At 38.2% G+C, this 20,412-nt stretch overlaps 1 protein-coding gene across 3 annotated transcripts in view; it reads left to right on the forward strand.

Moving 5' to 3' along the window:
* The window catches only part of PTPN4 (protein tyrosine phosphatase non-receptor type 4), a 207,932-nt gene that overhangs the window by 162,975 nt on the left and 24,545 nt on the right, over positions 1–20,412 (forward strand). For all 3 annotated transcript variants that reach the window (XM_029934710.1, XM_029934712.1, XM_029934711.1), the window contains exons 16-19: positions 6,797–6,956; positions 10,960–11,043; positions 11,137–11,193; positions 17,239–17,395. In XM_029934710.1, coding sequence (XP_029790570.1) covers positions 6,797–6,956; positions 10,960–11,043; positions 11,137–11,193; positions 17,239–17,395 — 458 coding nt within the window. The remainder of the gene's footprint in view (positions 1–6,796; positions 6,957–10,959; positions 11,044–11,136; positions 11,194–17,238; positions 17,396–20,412) is intronic.

Below are 20,412 nucleotides of genomic sequence, written 5' to 3' on the forward strand. Positions count from 1 at the left end.
TTTTTTTTTTTTTTTTTTTTTGGTGTGTGTGTGTGTGTGTGTGAGTGTGTGTGAGGGAGGGACAGCATGAGCAGGGGAGGGTCAGAGAAAGAAGGACACACAGAATCGGAAGCAGGCTCCAGGCTCTGAGCTGTCAGCACAGAGCCTGATGTGGGGCTTGAACCCACGAACTGAGAGATCATGACCTGAGATGAAGCCAGATGCTCAACCGACTGAGCCACCTTATTATTTTTCATCTGGACAAAGATGAGCTTTCTGCCAGTTACATTAAATAACTGTGTTATTAACACTGACAAGAGTTTATTAATACTGTATTGTAGTTCGCATCCCTGCAAGTGTATACAATGGCCCCCATGCCAAAAAAATTCCATTGAACCAATAGATAGCAGTGATTCCCTTCGTGATAGTGGAAGTCATCCTATATGATAACTCTCCTTTCTCTTATATCCCTCACATCAGCCATGTAGGTTTTCAAAGGTTGGTACAGGTTAATTTGTTTATTTTTCTTTATATTTTGTATTTTCTTATTATTATATATGATATTACAGTATTATCATTTTTATATGAATGTTTTTGGGTTATGAAACGAATCATCTGAGTTTCCATGATTTCTTATGGGGAAATACGCTTTGATATACAAGTGTTTTGGATTACAAGTATGTTTCTCGAGTTCATTATGCTTGCAAACCAAGGTTTTACTATATCTGTATTGAAAACCCCCACTATGAGAGCTGGGCATTGGAACAGTTTTGGAATTATATTCCCATCACCCTTTCTCCATTCTCGATGTCCAGAAGTTAACACAGGTAGTAATTTTTCCTTCAGATTTTTTGTGTGGGTATATTTTGAACATTATGTTTCAAGCTTTGGCTCCACTCAACCACCCCTCCTCCACAGTTGTTTAGGCAAATTATTGGCTTTAAATCTATTAAAACCATTGAGTTAGAAGTATGTTAGTATAATTTATTATTTATTATTTTTATGTTTTACATTTATTTATTATTGAGAGACAGAGAGAGACAGAGCACGAATGGGGTAGGGACAGAAAGAGAAGGAGACACAGAATCGGAAGCAGGCTTTGGCTCTGAGCTGTCAGCACAGAGCCCGATGTGGGGCCTGAACCCACAAACCGTGAGATCATGACCTCAGCCAAAGTTGGGACACTTAATCGACTGAGCTACCCAGGTGCCCCTAGAATTTAGAATATAGTCCTGTTACCACTTATCCCCAAATGGCATGATAGAAAATAGTCTTGGGATATGCTCTCTGGTAAGTTCTGTTGAGGCCTCAGATACTGTCAGATAGAAAGGTTGTTTCGCTTTGTTGTCTATTTTCTAAATTGGCTTCTGAGAAGCATTTTGTTTGGAGAAGAGTCCACTGCTACAAATAGTTTGAAAACCTCTGATTTAAAATAGCTCTGTTCCTGTTTTTGGCAGTTGTTTTGATTAAAGTACAACTATAACATAAGAGCTCTGAATTCAGACTGGGTTTAAAACTTGGTTCTACTATTTCTAATTATGTGACCTTAGATGAGTCATTTTAGCTCTGTAAGCCTCAATTTCCTCATCTGTAAAAACAGGATGATAATATCTACCCCATAGTGTTGCTGTGAAATTTAATGAGATGAGCAGTTAAGCAGAGAAAAAGGGCTTGGTAGATGTTAACTATAATAATTGTATAATTCTAGTTACTTTGGGGGGATATACAAGTAGGCAGCCTTTAAGGGAGTTATCAGCCATCTATCTGTCTGCATGTTTGAAGTATGGATGTCTAGTTGAATACAATGAAGAATTCTCCAAATTCTCTACTTTATCCTAAGGCCCTAATCACAAGAGACTCTTTACAGAGTTCATAATCCTGAAGTATCAAATCCATTTCTAGTCTTATCTAATGAATCACCTCGGCTTTGTCCATACCTCATCAGTTCCTGTCACTTAGTCCTAAAGGATTGGCCTTCATTTTGCCCCTCTGAGCTATTATCACCACACTCAGCTTGACCCAATTCTCATCCCAGTCCTGATCACGTCTAGCCACATACAGTTGACCCTTGAACGATGTGGAGGGTAAAGGGTGCTAACCTCTGCAGAGTTGAAAATTCACATATAACTTTTGACTCCCCCCAAAATTTAACTGCTAATAGCCTTTGTTGACCAGAAGCCTCATTGAGAAATTATGCAGTTGATTGACACATAGTTTGTATGTTACATGTAATATGTACTACATTCTTAACAATAAAGTAACTGAGAAAAAAGAAAATGTTAATTGGAAAATCATAAAGAGAAAATACGTTTATAGTACTGTACTATAAAAAAGTCCACGTGTATGTGGATCAGCATAGATCAAACTGTTGTTCAAGGGTCATCTGTATTATGAATCCTGCAAATACCAGACCACTCTAGCACAGGGAGTAAAGAACCACAGGAGCTGTGGCGGGAGGAGCTCGTCACTGTACGGGGACTCAGGATGCACTGTGTGTGATGCTGTACTGTGGCAGTAAGACCAGCCACAGAGGGTGCTGGGCTGCTGTAGCCGCAGGATGCTCAGCTGCCGCCCACATCTGGCAGATGCCTGCGTTACTCACTTGTGGGAGCCAAGGTCAGGGACTTGGAGTTTGGTTGAAACTATGCCTCTCAGGTCTGGGACCTTGATTCTGAAATGAATTCCTACTGATATAGCAATATGAGATTTTCAGTTCTGTTCTTATAAATATCATATCATGAGAGTTTATATGCACTTTTTAAATTGCCTTAAGCATTAATTAGTAATCAGTCTACAGTGGTGTTTACTTTGAAGTGCTGTGAATGTTACTATAAATTAGCCAATGTGTCAGGAAGCTTGAATTTTGAATCAAAATTTTATTTGCATCTTAACATCATGGAGGATAAGCATAGGATAATAGAGTTACTGCGCCCTAAGAACCTGGAAAGCACTAGGGACTGTAGTTGAAATGACATGAGCCCTGGTATGTGTCTTAGAAGATTAATCTTAAAAGAATCCACAGTCCTGTCAAGTTTTTATTAGCATCTACCAAGAATATGGTTTTTGCTTGTTTTCTAGTCTTAAATTAGAATAAATGTTATGCTTCTATAAAGCATAGTTTCAGAGTTCATCTTGCCCATTTTTCTTTTTTAAAAGTAACTAAAATAATCCCTTTAGGTTTACACTTCTTTCTATACTCTCCTTAGAGCAGATTTTTTTCTACCTCCCATCTTTAAATTAAGCCAGAGTATTACCACCATTTGTAAAACACCAGCCATAGCTCTGATGCCCAGTTTTTTCATTGGTTCCCTGATGGCTTTCTCTGTAAGTCACAGTTCCCTTCTCTCAGGGGAACGATCTTTCTTTCTTTCTCTCTCTCTCTCTCTCTCTCTCTCTCTCTCTCTCTCTCTTTCTTTCTTTCTTTCTTTCTTTCTTTCTTTCTTTCTTTCTTCTCTTTTTAATGTTTATTTTGAGAGAGAATGTGAGTGAGGTAGGGACAGAGAGAGACGGAGAGAGAGAATTACAAGCAGGCTCCACATTGTCAGTGCAGAGCCTGATATGAGGCCCAAACCCATGAACCATGAGATCATGACCTGAGCTGAAATCAAGAGTCAGATGCTTAACTGACTTAGCCACCCAGACGTCTCTCGGGAATTATTTCTAATGGGGCTGTGTTCCATTATGCTGTCTGGTGGTTCTTCCAAAGTATATGATGTCTCTTCCTTTTGTTATAATTAGCAGTTGTGGGTTTTTTGTTTCGTTTGTTTTTGCCTAGAAATGTTACTTTTTTTTTTTTTTAGAACTGGCCTATTTAATGACATTATTTTAAATTTATTATAATTTCTAATTATAATGCATGGTTTACCCACGAAAGTCATCTTCCTAGATAATTGAATAAGTAATAAATTACGCTCATGTTCTCTATATTAGCTATGAAGTAGGAAGTTATCATTAGTTATAACGATAAAACATTTGGAATAGGTTTTTCTTTTTTTTGTTTATCTGTTTTTAAGGGTGGAGGGCAGAGAGCGAAGGAGACAGTCCCAATGCGAGGCTCCAACTCACAACCTGTGAGATGATGGCCTGAGTTTGACACTTAACTGACTGAGCCACCAGAATAGGTCTTAAAATGTAACTGAGAACCTTTGTCCAAAATAGGAATTTCAGGAGTCTGTGTTGACATCCTTGATTACTTTGATAGACTGTATTAGATAGAGAGAGACACAGTCAGATATAGATGGAGTTTGGTTATTGAACATAGAAAGGGCAAACAGGTACCGGGATTGTATTGGGAGAATACGTAATTAGTTTGTAAAAGCTCCAAGATCAACCTGTCCCTCTGCAACAGTCAGGCATCTGGAGAGCCTGACCATCAATATTTTAGAAGTTATTTTAACAAGAAAGTTCTATAAAACAGTGAAAGGAGGCATGTAGCCCTTTTCCTGAAATCCAAATTTAGAGTGTTTTTTCCTGTGTTATATCTTGAGTAAACCTCTCAGTATGTGCTGCATTCTCCTCATCTGATCTTTAGAACTAAGCATACATCCCAGTCCAGGTCTGTATACTTACTAGGTGTCTTCCTGTGTCTTCCCTTGGACTTTGTTTAAAGGAGAGATTATACTCACATATCTGCTGGAATCTGGCAAGTGACTGTGGGAAGGATTTATGTGCACTGGGATGCCCATGGCACGTATAAAGGCAGCAGCTAATTTTTGGTTTTGACCAGTGGTAATGCAGATCTATTCCTTCCAGAGTTTCCAGATATTCCATTCTGGAAATCTAGATACATGCGTAGTTTTTAAAATTTTTAAATGAGTCACTTAACTCATACTTTATAAAGAAAAAATAATGAGCCAAATGTTTGTTGGCCAAAATTGGCCCATAGGCCATGAATTTGCAACCACTGTTTTAGGACATGATTTCTAATTAGAAATGCATAATAAAAACTTCTGGAGCTTTTTGACTATATATGCCTAATCTCTAACCCCAGAAATGTAGGTTGAACCGTTTAGGCAGAATGTTCCACGTGTCTATGCTGCCTCTCTCTTGAACTGAGCATTGTCACGATTGGGCCCATGTGCACCAAACTTGGCTCACTGGAATGTTGCACTACAGATCGAGCTTGAGTTTGTCTTCAGTTGCGTATTTTAGGATTGGTCTGTATGAGGCTTTTGGTTGGACCATGAATAAACAAAAGTTGCTCTGACTTCATTCCCAACTGATCCGAACCTTACACTCTGCCCTATAGATCTTTGGTTTTGAGACTGTTTCCTGTGTATGACAACTATATGTAAAACTAGAAAAAAAAAACCCTTTTTCTTTACCTTGCCTAAGTTGATTATACTTAACCCTAAGTAAGGGATGAAACCTCTTGATTGATTGATAGATGTGGAGTCTATGCAGTTCCACTTCCTCAAGATCTCACAGCTTGTATTTTGAGCATCTGTTGCCACTCAACACAAAAAGCAGAAACAGGGTGAAATCTGTGCCTTGAATTGCACAAGAGCAGCCATTGAACTTGACATAGCAGGTGTCAACTCTCTTACCGGGCCTTGGGCAATGGGACAACCCATAATTTTTATATTTTTTCCAAGGCCTGCCATTGCAGAGATAAAAACCTCAGGAATAATCACCACTCCAACAAAGAACTATTTCTCCTTACCTGTTCTAGCTTCCACAACTTCTGTGCATGTATGCTGGTTCCCTCTTCTGGCCTTTGTGAAAACTCACGAGTAGTGTTACTACATATACTGCGCTCATTCTTAAAAGCTACCGTTTTTAGGGGCACCTGGGTGGCTCAGTCGTTTAAGTGTCCAATTTTAGTTCAGGTCATGATCTCACAGTTGGTGAGTTTGAGCCCCACATTGGGCTCTGTGCTGTCAGTGCAGAACCTGCTTCAGATCCTCTGTCTCCTTCTCTCTGCCTCTACTCCCCTGCTCCCGCACACACTTTTTCTCTCTCCCTCTCTCTCTCAAAAATAAACACTAAAAAAAAAAAAAAATCTAAATAAATTGGGCCAATCACAAGTTCTTTAGATTGTACTAGGTGTTTTATCTGTGGAACAGCTCAATTCTCAATTCTGGTTTCTGCTGCCTCCCCTTTACCCTGGCTAACCCCCATGAGTCCATTGAAAACCTTAGTTTAAAAAAGTGTTTTGGAAAGGTGTGTATATTATTGGAGTGGATTAGTAAGCATTTTTATCATGATACACTTAAAGTATATTTATTATGTGGAATTATTTACAGATTTGATAAAGTACAGAGTTCGATATACTACTTAAACTTCAAAGTTAAGATTTCACTTGTAAATAAATGCAGTGTTTTTTTTTTTCTTGAAGTTTACTTATTTATTTTGAGAGAGAAAGAAAGAGCACAAGCAGGTGAAAGGGAGAGGGAGACAAAGAGAATCTCAGGCAGCCTCTGCACTGATATACCCAGGCGTCCCTATAAATACAGTGTTTAAAGCTTATCTCCTACTAGATGTTGTAAATATCTGAGTTGCTTGACTCTAGCTGTTATGTGATGTGATGTCATGTGATGTTATTTTTTACTCTAGCTTTTAAAATAACAATTCTAGGGCACCTAGGTGGCTCATTTGGTTAAGCGTCTGACTCTTGATTTTGGCTCAGGTCACGATATCACAGTTTGTGGGATCAGGCCCCATGGCGGGCTCTGCACTGACAGTGTTGAACCTTCTTGGGATTTTCTCTCTGTCCCTGCCCTGCATGTGCACATTCCCTCTATCAAAATAAATAAAATAACTATTCTAGAAGACAACTTTCAAAATACTCAGTTTTTCCCCCTTTTTTCCTATCTAGATCACAAGAGACCCCTGAAGATGGGCAGCCTCCAGCTTTACCACCCAAACAATCAAAGAAAAACAGTTGGAACCAAATTCATTATTCACATTCTCAACAAGATCTGGAAAATCATATTAATGAAACATTTGATGTTCCATCTTCCCCTGAGAAATCTACTGTAAGTAGCTTTTTTGGATATTCTCACATCTCTTTGAATGCTTACTTTTATTTTATTTTATCTTTTAGAGAGAGTGATTATGGGGGAGAGGAAGTGAGAGAGAGAGAATCCTAAGCAGGCTCCACTCTCTGGGGAGCGGAACCCAGGGCTTGATCCCACTACCCTGGGGTCATGACCCAAGCCGAAATCATGAGTTCGATGCTCAACCAACTGAGCCACCCAGGTGCCCCCTTTTGAAATGTTTTAATCTGTAATGAAACTTCTTTTATACTGTGGTATGTTTTACCTGTAAATTATATTATTGTGGTTTTGCTTTTTCATCATATGTTGCTCATGAATTTTGTCATAATATAACTCAGTTGTGGAATTTCTATTTGTCATCATTTTTTAAATGTTCATGGCCCTAGAAGTTAATTCCTGACAAATTTATGTTGATTTCAGTCTTATAAAACACTCATTTTTAGAACAACTGTTAATCCATTAAATATCACTAACTTTATTATATAATTCACCAGATGCGGAGACTTCATCATTTTGATCAACCTTCTTTAATTGAGTACAGGTCCCTGGATTTTTTTCACTTTCTCTTCTATAAAATATATTTATGAATCATTTGGTACTTTTCCTTTAGAGAATGTGCTTTTACCACAACAAAATAGTAAATTTTTAGAATCTCTTGATTATGAATTTTCAATGTTTTCTCAAGTAGATGAAAATAAACCAAAAGTGACATTGTCAGTAAATTTTAGGGACACAATATGTTCATGAAGAAGTATTAAGACAGACAAATATGGGTATATTTCAGGAAATAGAGATGTGGGTGCACAGCAGATATTGGTAGTGCCAGAAGTTTCTGGTCGCCGCTACTCTGGTAGCCCTCTTATGTCTAACCTTCAAGAGCACGAGGCAGCCACTCAGTTCTGCCATAATAATTGCTCCGTCACTGCAGGCGCATTCAAAAACCATCCGAATTCTTATGAAAAATGAGTGAAAATTTGGGGATACCTGTGTGGTGATTCTCCTGTATCATTCACTCCTACATTCCTTCATCGATTCATAGTCATTGAGGTCTTTCTGCGTGCTGGCTTCTCTGGTGGGTACTGGGAATATAAAGACAAGTAAGATGTGGTCCCCGCTCTTAAATAATCTACAATCTAATTTATTTTTTCCTTCACACAAAAATTAATTATTAAGTACCATCCATTGTTATATGCTTTGGGGATATATTGGAATAAAATAGAGGAAACCCCCCAAAAAGAACTCTACCTTCAAGGAACTTATATTCTGGGGATAAGGGTGAGACAAACAACACAGTAAATAATTTAAATATGTAGCATATTAGATAGTATACATTCTACAGAGAATAATAAAACAGGAAGGGGCTAGAGAATTTCAGGATTAGAAGACCACAGATTTAAATGGTGCAAGCCAGGCATGAACTCAGCAATGAGTCAGAGAGATAGCTAGTGGACGAGTGGGGAGGCTGAGGGAACAGGAGGTAGAGACAGGAGTATAACTGATCCTGTCGAGGAACACCAAGGGAATCCGTGTGGCTGGAGCGAAATTAGCTAATGAGAAGGAGACAGATACAGGAGCAGGCCAAAGTGTTTAAAGATTGTGTTTTTTAACCCTGAGTGAGATACGAAGCAAAAGGGACAGGTCATAGGTGGGAGAAAAGTAGCATGATGTCACTTACCTTGTAACAGTGTCGGCCTGACTGTTGTCTTGAGAATAGACTGAGAGGGTAGAAGCAGGGATACTGGTTGTGGGGTAGTTCAGTGTCCCAAGCAAGCGGTGGGATTTGGATCCATATGGCAGCAGTGGAAGGACGAAGACATGGCTGTGTTCTGAGGTGTGGATAGTTTTAGAACAGAGCTAACATAAGGGATTGGATGTGGAGTGCTGGAGAAGGAGAAATCAAAGACAACAGCAAGGGGTTTTGGCCTGAAAGCTAGAAATACAAAATTTCTGTTTACTGATATGGGAAAGACTCCAGGTAGAGCAGGTATGGGTGGTATATTAGGAGCACAGTTTCGGACATAACAAGTGTGGGATGGGTACTAGAAATCCATGTACAGGAATGATTCTGGAGTTGAAGAGAAAGGTGCAAGCAAGGGTTATAACACTAAGAGCTGATGACATGTAGATAGTACGTAAAATCACAAGACGGGGAAAAACACCCAAGGAAGTGTAGTGTGTGCCAATGACGAAATGAGAGGATCTGGGAGGCCTTTGGCCCTCCAAAATGTAAGCATCAGGGAGGTGAAGAAACCTGCAAAGGAGACTGAGAGAATACAGACAGCAAGACGGGAAGAAAACTGATCCACTGGCTAACTGGCTAGTGGCACGAAAGTCACAGAGAAAATAGCCAACTTTGTCAGATGTTACTGGTAAGTCAGGTAAGATGAGGATTGACAGTTGAACCCTGGATTTAGTGATATGAAACTCTTTGGTGACCTTAATTAGAACAGTTTTGATGGAGCATTGGAGATAAAAACGTGACTGTGAGAGGATGAGATCAGAGGAAATAGAGACAGCAAATGTAGCCAACTCTTTAAAGATGTTTAAGAGCAAGAGGAAGGAGACAAATGGGGCAGTAACTAGATGGGGAAGTGGAGTCCAGAGAAAGTTCATTTTCTTTTAAGGGGAGAAGTAAGAGTATTTCTCAGAACAGTGGGGAAAATGGATAATGTAGGAGAGTAGAGAATTAATTGCTATAACAGTATCCTTGAGGATGGAAAAGGACCTGGGTCTAGAGCAAGTAGGAAATCAGTTTGAAGGTAATATAATCAGAAGTGATTATAGGGAAGGATATACAAATAACTAATGCACCTGCACAGTTAAGGGAAGACTTCCCAAAGTGAGCATCTCTGACCTGTGTCTGGAAGGGTAAGCAAGAATTAGCCAGATACTTCCCTTGAAAGAGCACACATAAAACATACTCAGTGAAAGAAACCAGTGCCAAATGACCATGAGGTATGTGAAATGTCCAAAATAGTCAAATGTAGGGGCGCCTGGGTGGCTCAGTCAGTTAAACCTCTGACTTCAGCTCAGGTCAGATCTCACGTTTGTGGGTTCAAGCCCCGCGTCAGGCTCTGTGCTGACAGCTAGCTCAGGGCCTGGAGCCTGCCTCCGGTTCTGTGTCTCCTCTCTCTGCCCCTCCCCCTCTCATGCTCTGTCTCTCTCTCTCTCTATCAAAAATAAATAAAACATTAAAAAAAAACAATAGTCAAATGTAGAGACAGTAAATAGGTTAATGGTTGAATAGGAGTTAAGGAATGGGGGTGAAGGGATGGGAAATGAATACTAATAGGTATAGGATCTCTTTGTGACATAGGTGAAAATATTTTAAAATTAAATGGTAGTGATGTTTCTGAAATTCTGGGGCTAATAGTAAAAATTACTGAATAAACACTTTGCCTGAAGTGTAGTGTGTGAATTATATCCCAATAAAGCTTTTTTAAAAAGCAGAGGGAGGAAAGTGAATTCCTGTAACAGTTATGAACACTTACTGTGTGCAGAGCTTTGAGCCAGGTTCTAGGGGAATTATAATTAATAACTTAAATAATAATGCTCCTGTTACTCCTTGCACTTAGTCTAGGCTGTATCTTGTGGTAACTGCAAGTTATTAATCAAAATTTACTTTCCTGGGGTGCCTGGGTGGCTCAGTCAGTTAAGCATCCAGGCTCAGCTTAGGTCATGAGCTCACGGTTATGAATTCTGTGCGGGCAGCTCAGAGCCTGGCGCCTGCTTCAGATTCTGTCTCCCTCTCTGTCTGCCTCTCCTGCTCGTACTTTGTCTCTTTCTCTCTCTCTCAAAAATAAATAAAGATTTAAAAAAATAAAAATAATAATTTACTTTCCTGAATTAACATTTGAATTTGTTATGATTTTTTATATGTTGTAGATAATATTAATGTACAAAAAGCATAGTTAATGTGTATCTTTGAAGGAGGGATTATAAATGAGGAAAATTACAAGTTCCTTATTTCTGTCTTTTTAAGCCTAATGGTGGTATTCCACAAGATAATCTTGTTCTAATCAGAATGAAACCTGATGAAAATGGAAGGTTTGGATTCAATGTAAAGGTAATCTAGAATTTCCATTGTACACAGTTTTTAAATTAAGGTGTGTCTATTTTGGTAATATTTGACTGAAATCTGACTTGTTCTCTTGTTAAGGGAGGATATGATCAGAAGATGCCTGTGATCGTGTCCCGAGTAGCACCAGGAACACCTGTGAGTTACCTAAATCTTGCAAGTAAATCCTATTTTCAAGATTATGTACTCATTTTATTTTTACTAGTTTAAAAGAATGGGAAAAAATCATTGCTGAAAATTTGTTAAGTATCAAACATTGGTTAAATCTCTTAAATTGCTGGGAAGTTTTATTTACTGTATATAAGAATTTTTTCAATCCATGTTTTTGGAAATAAGCTGTTTAATAACTTCAATGTTTCTAAAGTGCTAAGAGATTCTATCAAATTAACTCCTTTAAACAGAAAAATGTAGACAGAGATATAGTATTTGTTTTGCTTTTTTGTTTGTTTGGTATTTTCTTTTAGAATTGATTACCTACAGTCTGTTTGCCTGCTTTGTGTTTAAAAAGTTGACATTAAATAGAAATGATAACTAGTGTTTTCTTTCCCTATAGGGAGAGCTTTTAAACTTTTTATTATAAAACATTTTAAACGAAAGTAGAGAAAACTTACTGTATGTACCCATTAGGATGAACCTTCCTGTTCCCTTCAGGATTCATGAACATCTGCTCATCAGAAGGACAATTCTTAATTAGTTGTGGATTTGTTCTCTGTATTGCTCTTTTATGTAGCAAATAGTGCTTTCAGTTTCCCATTTCTGTTGTTGCCTACTTGACCTAAATGGTCTTCAAGGAGTTTTCGTCAGCACCTTATCATTTACCTGTCTCTGTGTCCACGGATGGACATGAATCAGCAGCCGGAAGGAGTCCAGTTATGCTTGGTTTTGGTGCTTTGCAGCAACCTTAAAATTGATTTGATAATCACAGTCAAGATTGAACAAGGAAGTCACGATACATACTTTTGGTTGTGATTATTAAGGATTTTAGGGGCGCCTGGGTGGTTCAGTCAGTTAAACATCCGACTTTGGCTCAGGTCAGAGCTCTGCACTGGGCTCTGCGCTGACAGCTCAGAGCCTGGAGCCTGCTTCGGATTCTGTGTCTCCCTCTCCCTCTGCCCCTCCCCTGCTCGTGCTCTGTCCCTCTCAGTCTCGAAAATAAACAAACACTAAAAAAAGTTTTTTTTATAAAAATAAAGGATTTTGTTGGTTGCAGGTAACTGTGGAATCCCCCTGGCTTAAGCATAAATGCCACATGTATCCTCTGGCTCTAGTAGGACCTCACAAAACCCAAGGATAGGAGTGCAGTCATACCTGGAGGAATAAAACTTCAAAATAAACACCAGCACTCTCTGTTTTTCATCTCTGTTTCTTTTTATGTTCCCTTCTTCTCTCCCACTACAAACCAGTTTGTGTAGGGAATCAGCCTCATCTCTAGCTCCTCTAAAAAAAATACAGTCTGAATAAAGACTGTGTACTTAGCAGCAGCTTAAGGTAGTTCTGTAACATCCCCACCACATATTCTCTACTTTCAAATATGATTGTGTCCCTGACTCTCTACAAAAGAGAAATTACGTAGCTACTGCCAATCTTAGTTTATATGGTGGGCTACTGGTAACGTCTAGATTTATATATTAAACAGTTCAGTAACCTAGAGTGATTAAGCCTCTCATTCTAGTTTATAGACTTCTGGAAGGTTAAGTCCTTTATAGATCCAGCTTGTATCAGATGTCCTCTTTTCAACAAATCACTTGGGGTGGGAGGGCCAGGCCAGGAATATGATGTATAAAATGCCTCTCAAGCCTACTATGCATGTGAAGAATGGGGACAAAGATGGGGGAGATAGTCCAAAATTATTTATTAGTATATAATATGTATTGGGAAATATGTATGTGTTTAGGACAGACTGCATATGAGATGAAACATTGTTAAATTCTCATCTGTAGGTAATGTCTAAAGTAGAAAACTGAAGAAAAACAAGATGAGGATGTTATTTAGAGATACTAAAGTAGATACAAAAGATGTAGCTAAAAGGTTGAAAGAAGTTGCCTGGGGTGGAGGGGCAGGATGTAGAGAGGAACACAAGAAATGGTTGCTTGTCTTAGTAATCCTGTAGACTTAGTGCTTCAAGCTGTGTGATGTAAACTTTACTCAAAACAAAAATTTAAGCTAGAAAGTTTTTAAATCAAATATATATCTTTTGACATGATGATTCCACTTAAGTGCTCCTTTACAGCTGTTGAAGTGATAGATGATGTAGTTCTGTGTAATTATGGAAAAAGGTTCATAAGAGGGTGTTATAGAAAATGTGTATTGTTGCTCCACATATATGTTTGATCCAGTTTTTTAAAATGTGAGTTAGTCCTTTAAAATTTTAGAAACAGGCGCCTGGGTGGCTCAGTCTGTTGAGTGTCCGACTTAGCTCAGGTCATGATCTTGCGGTTTGTGGGTTCGAGCTCCGTGTCAGGCTCTGTGCTGAAGCTCAGAGCCTGGAGCCTGCTTCCAATTCTTTGTCTCCCTCTCTTTCTGCCCTTCGTCTGCTCCTCTGTCTCTCAAAAATAAATAAACATTCTTTAAAATTTTAAAAAGTTTGGAAATATGCTCAAAATGCTAATAGCATTTCATCTGTGTAGTATAATTATTGGTATTTATCACTTTGTTTTATATCTTCTTTTTAATTGAATCATAATAATGATGTATTGCTCTTGTAATTAGAAAGATAATATATCTATTTATACACCAGTTGTAATAGTAACTGGATGACACAAAAGAAATACTCATTTTCCTGAGCAGTGAATGTGGATCATTTTCAATTAAGTCAGAGATATTCAGGGAACATTGTATAGACAAGTTTATTTCTAAACAGAATTCTTTGACTCTAAATTTTCTTCTTAAGCTATATAGATTATTGATAATTTTCCCTGTCAGCCATGTAGAGCTATGTCCCATAAATATTGGCTGAAGGACACCTGGCTAGCTCAATTAGTAGAGCATCCGGCTCTTGATTTCGGGGTTCTGAGTTCCAGCCCCACATCTGGTGTAGAGCCTACCTTTCAAATAAAAAAGGAGTGATTAGAAAACAGACCCATGTTTATAAGAGAAGACACAAAAGTTCCCAAAAGATAGAGGATAAAGAGACAAGAAAGGTAGATGGATTATGTTTTGTTTTTTGGGTTTTTAAAAAAATTTTTATTTTTGAGAGACAGCGTGAGCAGGGGAGGGTCAGAGAGAGAGGGAGATACAGAATTTGAAGCAGCTTCCAGGCTCTGAGCTAGCTGTCAGCACAGAGCCCGATGCAGGGCTCAAACCCACGAACTGTGGGATCATAACCTGAGCTGAAGCCAGGCGCTTAACTGACTGAGCCACCCAGGCGCCCCCAAAGGTAGATGGATTAAAAAAAACTAACAACCACAGCAAAGCATAATAAGAGTTAAGGAAGGAAGGATGAATTTTCCAGTAGGAAACCTTAATAAATATATTGGCTGAATTTAGAACAATAGAAACTTTTACATTATTTTATTAGAGACAATCACAGTGTTCCAGTTGGAAACTTCATTTTAGGTGATTGGGGGAAAAGAACAGGACTTCAAATATTTTAATGTTGTTTTTTTATATTGGACACCTTCTGAAATGGTTAAAATAATTCCTAATTAGAGCTGTGTTTTTCTTTGTCTGATTATCTTTGAGCCAGCAGATGTTGTTCCAACAAAATTCATTTAAATATATAGTTAATCAGAGCCTCTGGGTGTCTCAGTCGGTTAAGTGTCCTGACTCTTGATAGCAGCTTGGGTCATGATCTCACAGTTGATGGGATCAAGTCTTGCAGATCAAGTGCAGAGCCTGCTTGGGATTCTCTCCCTGTGTCTCTGCACCTCTCTGCCTCCCCCTCAAAATGAATAAACATTTAAAAGTAAATAAGTTGTTGGACATTTAGGCTCTTTCCATGATTTGGCTATTGTTGATAATAAACTATATAAAAAAATTAAAGTAAATAAGTATATAGTTTATCTAGACTTTCCAGATCAGAATGCAAAAAGACAAAATGCAGCTTCCACCAAAAAAACGAAAAGAGGGAGAGAGAATGAAAATAAACTCTGCATGTTCTAGCATATTGATTAACTACCCCATTAGCCTCAGTCCCTGAACTGGAAATATCAGTAGATGTACCCAAGGTACAGCAAGAGAAACGCATAGTTATTCTCTTCCTACCGCATGGACTGCCTCCTCTTTGCCACCAGCTGTACTGACCACAAAGTAAGGTAAGAGGGTAACTCTTGGCTCTAGCCCATTACATCTCTCCCAGTACCACTGATAAGGAGTTCACCACTCTTTAGGTACTATAAAGGCATTTATAATAACTTGGGACCACATTGGTACACAAAAATATCACAGTGCTAGTGTGCAGAGGGAGTATATGAATGTCATCTCCACTATTGGAGGTAGAGAAAGGAGCACTATTAGAAGTAGAGAAAGGTCATTACTTCTGAACTAGCATTTTCTAGATTTTAATGCTTTGCATTGAATTATCACATTTTTGTCTTTACAATTCTGTGAAATAAGTAGAGCAAATATCTGCTCCATTTCCAGAGTTTCAGGTGTTTAAAACCACTTGCTTTGTAAGCAGCAAAGGAAGAACTTGTGGTCTTTCCGCAAGCGATAGTACCTTGTTGGATTTTACGGACTGTGTTTATTATGAATTTGACGAGTTGTGCTTTCATTTCTTCTAGCTCCCTTTTTTGTAAGGGTTGACTCCGTCATTTCCTTCTCTATCCTACTGATCATCCTTCAGACTTGACTCCTGTGTGCTCTCATTGCCGTGCTCCTGGAGCATGCTGTCCAGATGTCTGCTTACCGCTGTTAGCTTCATCACATCTTTGTTTTCTCAGTGAAATGCCAGCAGCTGTCACTTTGCATAGTGGTGCAGGGCCATATAAATGACCATGCAGGCTGACTTTGTGTAAAGCAATCTTGATAATCAGTGGGAAAAGTTACAGTGGATTCTGTGATCTTTAAATTTTTTATCAAATAATTGAAATTTCTCTTAGTTGCTCCTATAAATGTTTAGGGAGATGAAAAATGAATAAAACTAATACTGACTTCTTATCCCCTAATTCAAACTATCAGAAACACTGAGAAATAAAGCATTCCATTTCCTTATGGAAACTTATCACAAGTACATTGAATTTGTTTCCCTTATTGTTGTGTAACTTAAAATACAAGAGGGAGCATTTTTCTTTACTTGGCAAATTGTCCTAATCCTTTGTAAATTTGTATTCACTTCTAGCATTCATCCTGTCCTTTTTCAATGTTACGAAATATACCTTTAGTGAGAACATTTTGGCAGCCTCACTTCCTCTAGGACATCTTCATCTAGAAAATCACTTCATCACAGCCACTTTCATTTACGTTGACAAGTCTGCCTTCACTAAATTCCTTTCACTGCATGTCTAGAGATTTTCTGACAGTAGCCGCATCGGTATTTCCACTTTTAGTGGTTTATATTCAATTTGCATTTTACTTCCAGCACTATCACTCTTTTGTTTCTTTGCTGCATTTTTAACTTTTCTGGCCAGGTCCTGCTTTGGATTTACTTGGGTTAATCACTGGGAGATAAGGAGGTGACACAGGTGCCTGCTTTGCTGTCTCTGCATGAACTGAGTAACAGATGGACAGAAACAAGTCACCAACAGACTTTGAAAGAAGTGACATGTGATAGGTCACTGATTCTGATGTGTGTCTGTTATTTTTGTAGTGACCTGTGGACTCACGAGCTAGCAGCAAAGTTCATATGTTATATAATTATTCATAACTAATGCTTCATGGTAACTGCAGTCTAAACCCAGTTGGGAGACTGGTGTCACCTAACTAAACTGTGGTGACTGAAATTTGTACATATCTGGACCATGCAACATGAGGGCTGCCTGTATCTATGCACCTTGAGGTCATTAGTCTTCTCTGTGTATCTAGACATTTAGTAGGACCACAGGGAAAAAGCAGTTGAAAAGGGAAAAAGGTAGCTTCATGGGAAAGCTAGATTTCTACTTTTTGCAAATAGATGAATACATGGATGGATGCTGTTCTGTATATAGTTTTTGTTCTCCTGCTGTAGTGTCCACAAAAATAAATTCCTGTGCTTTACTTTCAGAAAGCCATGTACACACTTGAAACTTGATTTATGTTACATTATAGGCTGACCTCTGTGTCCCTCGATTGAATGAAGGGGACCAAGTTGTACTGATCAATGGTCGGGACATTGCAGAACATACCCACGATCAAGTCGTCCTGTTTATTAAAGCTAGCTGTGAGAGACATTCTGGGGAACTCGTACTTCTGGTTCGACCTAATGGTAAGTAGTCTGTGTGGCGCTGGATGGTTTCATAATTGCTTTTGTTACTGGACGCAGCACCAGGTGGGCTTTTAAAAAACATATCACGCCGTGACAGTTGACTGCTCAAAGTGGCTTCCATTCACACTTGTAGTAAAATTCAGTTCTTGGCCCCTTGTCTACCACACAGACTTGCTCACTCTCCTCTATTCTGTGCTGGCTTTTTAAAAAATTCCTTCTACCTAAAATGCTTTTCTTGATTTTTTTATGACTTATATCCTCACTTCATTCAGGTCTCTGGTCAGGTCCCATCCCCAGAAAAGCCTTCTCTTCTGCTACCATAGCTAAAAAGGCCTCCCTTCTCCTTCGGTTGCTCTAGGAGTGGTAGGTACACAGTAAATCCTTGTTGAATAAATGAGTACATTTTGAACCACTTTTATTTATTTGTTTTTTAAGTGTTATTTAAGTCCAAGCTAGGTAACATACAGTGTAATGATGGTTTCACGAGTAGAATTTAGTGATTCATCACAAATTTAACACCCATTGCACATCCCAGCAAGTGCCCTCCTTAGTGCCCATCACCCATTGTAGCCCAAACTTGCACCCAACACCCTTCCAGCAACCTTCAGTTTGTTCTTTGCATTTAAGAGTCTCTAATGGTTTGCCTCCCACTCTGTTTTTTTTCCTTCCCTTCCTCTATGTTGATCTGTTTTGTTTCTTAAATTTCGTGAGCAAAATCATATGATTTCTCTGAATGACTTATTTTGCTTAGCATAATACATTCTAGTTCCCTTCACATTGTTGCAAATGGCAAAATTTCATTCTTTGTGATCACTAATATTTATTATATATATATATAGTGTGTATATACATATACACATGTGGTGTGTGTGTGTGTGTGTGTGTGTGTACATGTTCTTTATCCATTCCTCAGTTAATGGACATTTGGGCTATTTCCATAATTTATCAATTGTTGATAGTGCTGCTATAAATATTGGGGTTAATGTGCCCCTTTGAATCAGCAGTTTTGTATCTTTGGGGTATATATCTAGTAGTGCAATTACTGGGTTGTAGGGTAATTCTATTTTTAATTTTTTGAAGAAACTCCATACTGTTTTCCAGAGTGGCTGCACTAGTTTGCATCACCACCATTAGCACAGAAGTATTCCCCTTTCTCCACATCCTCGCCAATATCTATTGTTTCCTGAGTTGTTAATGTCAGCCATTCTGACAGGTGTGAGGTGGTGTGTCATTGTGCTTTTGATTTGTATTTCCCTGATGATGTGTGATGTTGAAAATCTTTTCATGTGTCTGTTAGCCATCTGGATGTCTTCTTTGGGAAAGTGTCTATTTATGTCTTTTGTCCATTTCTTAACTGGATTATTTTTTGGTGGGAGTTGAGTTTGATAAGGTTTTTTTTTTTTTTTTAAATTTCTGTCCTTGATGGAATGTATTAAATAAGCAAACACCCCAACAAGGAAAACAAGTACTACAATGTAAAAATATTAAGAAAAGAAAACCCTCTCACATGCATAAATGAAAGATGGTACACAAAGAACTCACATCTTTTCAAGCTTAGTTTGATAAGTTTTTATAAATTTTAGATACTAACCTTTTTTCTGATATGTCATTGCAAATATCTTCTTCCATTTAGTTGGTTGTCTTTTAGTTTTGTTGATTGTGTCCTTCACTATGCAAAAGCTTTCTATCTTGACAAGGTCCCAATAGTCCATTTTTGCTGTTATTTCCCTTCCCTCTGGAGACACCTAGTAAGGAGTAGCTGCAGCCAAGGTCAAAGAAGTTGTTGCCTGTTTTTCCTTTAGAATTTTGATGGTTTCCTGTCTCACATTTAGGTCTTTCATCCGTTTTGAGGTTTTTTTTGTATATGGTGTAAGAAAATGGTCCAGGTTCAGTCTTTTGCATGTCGCTGTCCAGTTTTCCCAATACCATTTGGTGAAGAAACTGTTTTTTCCATTAGATATTCTTTTCTTGCTTTGTCAAGGATTAGTTGGCCATTCATTAGTGTGTCCATTTCTGGGTTCACCCTTCTTTTCCGTTGATATATGTGTCTGTTTTTGTGCCAGTACCATATGGTCTTGATGATCACAGTTTTGTAATGCAGCTTTTAAAGTCTGGAATTGTGGTGCCTCCAGCTTTAGTTTTCTTTTTCAATATTACTTCGCTCTTTGGAGTCTTCTCTGGGTTGTAGGGTAATTTTATATAAATTTTAGAATTGTTTGATGTAGCTTTGTGAAGAATGTTAGTGTTTGGTAGAGATTGCATTGAATGTGTAGATTGTTTTGAGTAGTATCAACATTTTAACAATACTTGTTCTTCCAGTCCATGAGCATGGAATGTTTTTACATTTCTTTGTGTCTTCTTTCATAAGCTTTCTATAGTTCTCAGCATACAGATTTTCACTTCTTTGGCTACGTTTATTCCTAGGTATTTTATTGTGTTCAGTATAATTGTAAATGTGATTGACTCCTTTCTGCTGCTTCATTATTGGTGTATAGAAATGCAACAGATTTCTGTATGTTAATTTTATATCTTGCACCTTTGCTGAATTCACATATTAGTTCTAGTAGTTTTTTGGCAGAGTCTTTCAGGTTTTCCATGTAGAGTATCATGTTGTCTGTGAAGAGTGAAAGTTTCACTTCTTACCGATTTGGATGCCTTTTATTTCTTTTTGTCTGATTCCTGAGGCTAGGACTTAAAATAGTGTGTTGAATAACAGTGGTGAGAGTGAACATCCCTATCGTGTTCCTGACATTAGGGGGAAAGCTTGGTTTTTCCCCATCAAGGATGGTATTAGTTGTGGGTCTTTCATATATGGCCTTTATGATCTTCAGGTATATTCCTCCTACCCCTACTTTTATCAAGAAAGGATGCTATATTTTTGTCAAATGCTTTTCCCACATCTGTTGAGAAGATTATGTGGTTCTTATTCTTTCTTTTATTAATGTGATGTATCATGTTGATTGACTTGTAGATTTCAGGCTATAGCCCAGGAATAAATCCCACTTGAGTAATTATTT

The sequence above is a fragment of the Suricata suricatta genome, chromosome 3, assembly GCF_006229205.1.
Source record: "Suricata suricatta isolate VVHF042 chromosome 3, meerkat_22Aug2017_6uvM2_HiC, whole genome shotgun sequence".
Classification (NCBI taxonomy): domain Eukaryota; kingdom Metazoa; phylum Chordata; class Mammalia; order Carnivora; family Herpestidae; genus Suricata; species Suricata suricatta.